This window comes from Rattus norvegicus, chromosome X (assembly GCF_021556685.1).
Source record: "Rattus norvegicus strain SHRSP/BbbUtx chromosome X, alternate assembly SHRSP_T2T, whole genome shotgun sequence".
NCBI classification, from domain to species: Eukaryota; Metazoa; Chordata; class Mammalia; order Rodentia; family Muridae; genus Rattus; species Rattus norvegicus.
This window is the reverse complement of record NC_141554.1, coordinates 131,944,477-131,951,287: the sequence shown is the minus strand read 5'-3', so window position 1 is coordinate 131,951,287 and position 6,811 is coordinate 131,944,477. Positions and strand designations below refer to the sequence as shown.

Sequence of the window (6,811 nt, the reverse complement as noted above, 5' to 3'; positions counted from 1 at the left end):
CCTTTACTAGATAAAGTGATTTCCGACAACTTATTCTTCAGTAATGTTATGTCTTCTTACTCTCATTCCACCATTTTTTTTCTTCCTTGATACTATACTGTCTACAGAGAAAATGAATAAGATGGATGCAGAGTTACAAAGAAGTTCAATGGGAGAGGTTAGCAAGGTCCAAGGGATTTTGTACGTGAAATTTGTAGACTTGAAAATGTTTTTTTTTTTTTTTTTTTTTTTTTTTTTTTTTTTTTTTTTTACAAAACCTGTAAGGCTGTGTACAGGGAAGAACAACAAAAGAGTTGTTATTTCATATGACTGGTCAGATATGTCAAATTAGAACCCCTTCCCCATACCACAGGTATCTATATGCTTTGGAAACTGTCACCAAATCTCCCACTCACAGGTATCCTTTGCAATTGGTCTTGCTTAGTATGCAGCTGCAAATGAAATGGACACACTGGAGCCCCCAAACAGCTCTGGATCTCTTCATTCTTGAGATTGCCCGGTCCTTCAAATCTGCACCCTCACCGTTCCATCAAGTTGCCCCTCTGAAAAGCTTTTCTTCTCCATCTGACTGCAGATATTTTGCATGTTTCTCAAGTCCCTTCCAGATGTTTAGATGACCTTTCATCCAAGACAGAGCTCTGCAGGAGTCCTTGTCCTCACTACAGGAATTAGACTTTTCGCTCCTGGAGAATACAGGGATGCCTTTCTCTCTAGGACTTCTTTGCCCTTACCGTGGACCTCATCATCTCTGGCTTCTGGGGTTCCTGAGCAGTTAGTACATAATAATGCATCATGCCATTGACTTGTAACCTCTATGTCCACAGCTATATGTCACTGAAGATCCCTTAAATTCACGAGCTTCCTTTTGACTATTTTTTTTTACCAATACCTTGCCATGAATTGGGGTCAAGGAGTAGGAATTAGCAAGACAACCTTCAGGGATTCAAGTTTAGCAGTAGCTCAGGAACTTTAAGTTCAGAAGATTTAAAAACAAAAAACACAAGAACAGAGTAAGGCTGGACTAGCTTAAAATGTATTCTACAGAGGGGCTTTCACAGAAATCGCAGAAAGAAGCCACAGAGGTCACTTTGAAACACCTCCATGCCTAGTCCAGTTCAAAGAAGACCTTAGTCAAAGTGTCCTCTGATTACACCAAGTATGCATTTACTTCTTCCCACGTGTCACACTCCATGCTCCTTTTGATCCCCTGCTTGACTACATTTTAGGTTTTGATTTTAAAGCTGGTGTGAGGCTGGTTAAAAAAAAAAAAAAAAAAAAAAAAAAAACTTGGTGTTAGCTACTGAGCTAACTGGAGCTCAGCCCTCTAGGAATCTCCCCAGAGTTTCCACACAGCCTTCCTCCTCGCCCATCCCCTCTGCTTCTTCCCAACCCCCACCCAGACTGACTTGTGCTACCCAGCACCCCACGGCCAACAGCCCCTCCCACTCTCTCCGCCTCTCAACCTCAGGTCTCTTAGCCCCACACAGAATTCACCACCTCCCAGACGGCAGCACTTCCCGCCCTCAGTCAGGTCCCAGGCACTGTCGCCACACTCAAAGCCGCGATCAGCCGGTACCCAGCTCCTTCCAAGCGCACTATCCTAGCAGAGCCTCGCTGCCACCTTCACCTCTTTGGCCACCAAAGCACCCAGGACCCAGGACGCTCGGTGCCCTAGGGATCACTCAGCCTCCGGGCCCCTGGAACCCAGTGCTATCCCACAGCTGACTCGGAGACACAGCCACCCCCACCGCCACAACCGGCAACACCGGTGCCACGCGCCGCCACCGCCGCGCCGCCGCCGCCTCTGCAGCCCGCCCGCCGCCCACCATGGCCCCTCAGCAAACAGGTAGCAGGAAACGGAAAGCTTCAGAGGTTGAACAGGGCGCTGGGACTTCTTCTTCGCCTGGGCGGGCGGCTGCGGCGGCGGGGACAGGCCAAGCGGATGGGCCATTGCTGCTGGCCAAGAGGCCCCGGCGGCCCGTGGCTCGCCGCTCAGTGGTGCACTACCTGAAGGGCCGCGCACTGGGCGCCTATGGCCACCCGGGGCTCGTGGGCTTCGAGGGCGACCTGCGCAGTTATGGGGTCCTTAGGCTTCCTGAGCTGCTGAGGGAGCGCCAGCTGGCCCTAGGCCCCCTCAACAAGGTGTTCGCGTCCCAGTGGCTCAATGCCAGGCAGGTGGTGTGTGGCACCAAGTGCAATACACTCTTCGTGGTTGATGTCCAGACTGGTCGGATCACTCGCATTCCCCTGTTGCGAGACAGAGGGCCTGGACAAACCCGTGCCCAACCCACCTGTGGCATCCATGCCATCCAGTTGAATCCCTCAAAGACCCTCCTAGCTACAGGAGGTGAAAACCCCAACAGTCTAGCTGTCTACCAGCTACCCACACTAGACCCTGTGTGTTTAGGTGACCGCCAAGGCCACAGGGACTGGATCTTCGCCATCGCATGGATGAGTGATACCGTGGCTGTAAGTGGCTCGAGAGATGGTACCGTGGCACTCTGGCGGGTGGATCCTGACATGTTCAATGGCAGCATTCAGGGCTGGCACAATAATTCAGGGATCCCACGGTATTCACACATTCGTCCAAGGGACATGGAGGCCATCCCAAGGGCAACTACTAACCCGGGTAACCGCAAAGTGCGAGCCCTTGCATTCAGTGGGAGAAACCAAGAGCTGGGGGCTGTGTCCCTGGATGGCTACTTCCACCTGTGGAAAGCCCGGAGCTCCCTGTCCAGGCTGCTGTCCCTAAGGCTGCCCTACTGCAGGGAGAATGTGTGTCTCACCTATTGTGATGAGTTGTCCCTCTACGCTGTGGGTTCTCAGTCTCATGTTTCCTTCCTGGATCCAAGACAACGCCAGCAGAACATCAAGCCCTTGTGTTCACGAGAAGGAGGCACTGGTGTTCGTTCTCTAAGTTTCTACCACCACATCATCACTGTGGGCACTGGACATGGCTCTCTGCTCTTCTATGATATCCGTGCCCAGAAGTTCCTGGAGGAAAGGGCCTCAGCCAATCCAGATTCTTTTCTTGGGCGCACAGGGAGGAAGCTCAAACTCACTTGTGGCAGAGGCTGGCTCAACCAAGATGAACTCTGGGTGAACTACTTTGGGGGCACTGAGGAATTCCCCAATGCGCTCTACACTCACTGCTACAACTGGCCTGAGATGAAGCTCTTTGTGGGTGGAGGTCCACTCCCTTCAGGCCTCCATGGCAACTACGCAGGCCTCTGGAGCTAAAGCTCTTTGCAAAGTGTATAGATTTATCCTCGAGTTCAGGCTAACATTCTTTGCATATGTGCTTTTGTGTGATGTGAGTATGCACACGCCTGATTGTATGTGTAACTTATTTTTAAAGTGGAATTGAACCAATGTTCTAGTGCCCAACCACAGAGAGAAGGAAAAGAGAAAGGAGAGAAGTAGAGGAAGATGAGATGGAGAGAGAGAGAGAGAGAGAGAGAGAGAGAGAGAGAGAGAGAGAGAGAGAGAGAGAGAGAGATTCCTATATCAAAACTTGGTTAGACTTTGGCACTTTTTCTAAGAGCACTACATTTTTGCTGTATCATACAAAAAGTCTTAATCTTATTTTTCACAGTGATTTATGTATTTTCTTTCTTTAGGCGAATGCAGTCATTGCTTTCAGTGCAATTTAGCACTAGAGTTTTACCAGCATTTCAATAACTTGTTCAAGTCTTTTAAATATTCTGTGGACATGACATTTTGATAAAAGATGTTTTAAAATGTTTGTTGAGGCTGATCTCAGAAAATATTTAAAGCTCTAATCAAAGTTTTAAAAAGAGTACTTCAAGTTTTAGATTATTACAATTTGGAGTATCTTTCATTTGAATGTAGGAAAACTCAGTAGTGGCTTTGAACATTGTCGGGGAAATTATTTAAGATATATTATCTCATTTACAGAATTATACACTATTGTTCAAACTACTAATCAACAAAATTTTATTTGGAAAAGCTTGAGCATAACCACGCTTAGTCCTAAAGTTTTCTTTGTAAAAAGCACTGCTTTCCTGAGAACCATTTATGTTAATGATGCTGTAGCTAATGAAATCTAACATAAAATTTCAGGATAATTAGAAATGTATTTGGGAAATTAACATTTCTTTAACATTCAAGGAACACAGTCCAGTTAGCCATTTGCAATGGGCAGAGTTTGTGCAGTTGATTCTTGTATTGGGTACATACATAATTATTTCATGTGGATCACTTTTGCGTATGTGTTGTATTGTAAAAAAATAAAATAAAAATGTGTTCATCATCATGATAATTAAACTAAGTTTTAAAATGATTAATTGAGATTTTATATTTACTTGTACTTCTATGAATGTATTTAACAAAATCAAAATGTTCTAGGAGTGAGGCCTGGGCTTCAGCTATGCACAGTTCATTTTAAACGTTTGCTTTTCTTTTTTTTTTAAAGAAACATTTATAGATTAAATGATAAATGACACTGGACATAGAGATAATGAATAGCTCAGGCTTAAGAGCTCATTCTGTTCTACCCTTCCTGGGTTGCTGAGTTCTGTTACCAGCATCCGTGTCTGAAAGTTTGTAACTGCCTTTAACTTCAGTCCATGCAGACTCTTGAGCATGTAGGACAGACAGAGAGACACACAAGCGTACACATGGACAATGATTTAAAAAGATATGTAGTGAAAAGTCCTCACTTCTGGATTCCTGGCCTCTGGCCATGGTATACCACAATGACACCCTTTTTGTGTATGTACCACTTAGAGACATTCTATGCATACCTAAGTATATCTGTGTATATGTGATTTACATATAAATGATAGAATGAACTATAGATATGTATAAACTTTTGTAAAAAATCCATACAGATATAATTAATTTGATTTTGTTATATATTATCCCATTATATGGTTGGAATGTTGTATATTTTAATAAGGATTGTTGATGTGGTAAGTATTTCATTGCAAATACCCTTTTACCCATTAAAGAATAATTAGTCAAATAATTTTATGAGCATAGGGAAGGGTTCTAGGTCAAGAAGCCATACTGGAAACAACATAATTATAGTGTCTTCATTCACTAGAGTTTATAATTTAGATATGGAAACACAAATAACTATTTAAATGGAATAAAATAAAGAAATCAAAATGCCAAAAAAGAATATGTAAAAATGAATTCCTATAAATTATGATTCTGGGTAAATCACGTTTTGATGATGATTTACCTGTTGAAGTCTGCTGCGATATTTTCCACAGTTTACCATCAAATTCTCCTACCTCATATTCTCATATCCATATTAGTTCTTGATACGTTCAAAGCCAATATGGATAACTTAATGAGATTTATGATCATTGTAAGTACTACCTTGTAAAATAATAATTTCAAACATGAAGAAATAAGAAGAAGCAATAGAAATACTATCAGACAAATAAAGGCTTAAACTTGCATACATGGAACTGAGTTACACAAGAGGACCTGTAATTATGTGAGTTTCCTGATCTATGATCCCATGAATTCAGTTATTTAAAATGAATCAGATGGTATTAAGATGGCGTATGAGGGGGAATTAAAGTGATAAAATAACATTTACCATTCTATTTGGAGGTGATAAAACTACAATAGTAAACTGAAGCTCTGCCTTGGATACAAAATTTGTGGCACCAAGTAAATGTAGAGAAATTAGTATAGAACATAAAAGTGGATGCTGACAAATTAAGCTAAGAATATTGAATTTGAGAGATGTACTTGGATTATACATCCAGTGAAGAAGTGTCTATAATGATAAGATGTGATTTCCCGGTGTTGGGCAGAGAGTACTGTGAAATGCTGATAATCTCTTCTTTTTAAAGAAAAACAGGGGTTGGGGATTTAGCTCAGTGGTAGAGCGTTTGCCTAGCAAGCGCAAGGCCCTGGGTTCGATCTTCAGCTCCGGAAAAAAAGAAAAAAAAAAAAAACACAAGTGTCTAGGAAGGATGCTAGGAAGTAATTGTAATGAAAGGTATGTGAGAAAAATGTAAGTGACCTGTTTTACAATAATAAGACATACATCTTGACCTTGAAAATATATCTTTTCAATAGTGATATTACAATTTTGTGTCTTGATAACCGTTTTATAGGAGATTCTTCCTCCTAGTTAAGCTCCCTAGATACTATTCCATATCCCTTAGGATAACTCAGATTGGTCCACAATTGATATCTTACATTCTCAAAGAATGTAAAATTAGGCTTAGACCTCAAAGAAAGGTTTCAACTTCAGTATTTCTCAGTCAACTAATTCTTGCAGTATTATACCCAGTACTGACAACACCAGCATCGTTGAAAACATGAAATCCATAGCAGCTTTGGAATTGGATCATTACCTCATCACCTGCTCTGATTGCCACATGCTGTGCTACCCTACCCTTTGCCTTGGTTCACACACATTCAGGTGATTAACCTATATTCGTTTAAAATATCAATGCCACAAGACTGCCACTTTTCATGGGTGTAAGAATAAATGAGCTATTACAGGAAAAATGGTAATGTTCTCAGAATTATTATTTTACTTATAAATAAAATAAAATGATAACATGATTTATAATGAAAAACATTGAACATAATCTGTCAGTACATTAAAAGTAAATGGTGCCAGTTAAAAGTAAAGTTAATCTTTAATGGAAGTGTATTCACCTCTGGGAAGCTGCAAGATAGTTCAGGGGAAGGTGGGTGATTAATATGTACAAATGAGGGTATTTTAAAATTATGTGGATAAGATACTGAAGTCAAAAGGAAAAAGTTAAAGGAGTGGAATATATCAGAAAGTTACTCTCTCTCTCTCTCTCTCTCT

General features: G+C 41.8%; 1 protein-coding gene across 1 annotated transcript; it reads left to right on the top strand.

Moving 5' to 3' along the window:
* The first annotated feature begins 1,433 nt into the window (after window positions 1-1,433).
* On the top strand, window positions 1,434-4,231 carry Dcaf12l2 (DDB1 and CUL4 associated factor 12-like 2). The gene is given in 1 exon segment (NM_001408841.1): window positions 1,434-4,231. A coding segment is annotated over 1 exon segment (1,413 nt). The 5' UTR covers window positions 1,434-1,827; the 3' UTR covers window positions 3,241-4,231.
* Window positions 4,232-6,811: the final 2,580 nt, after the last annotated feature.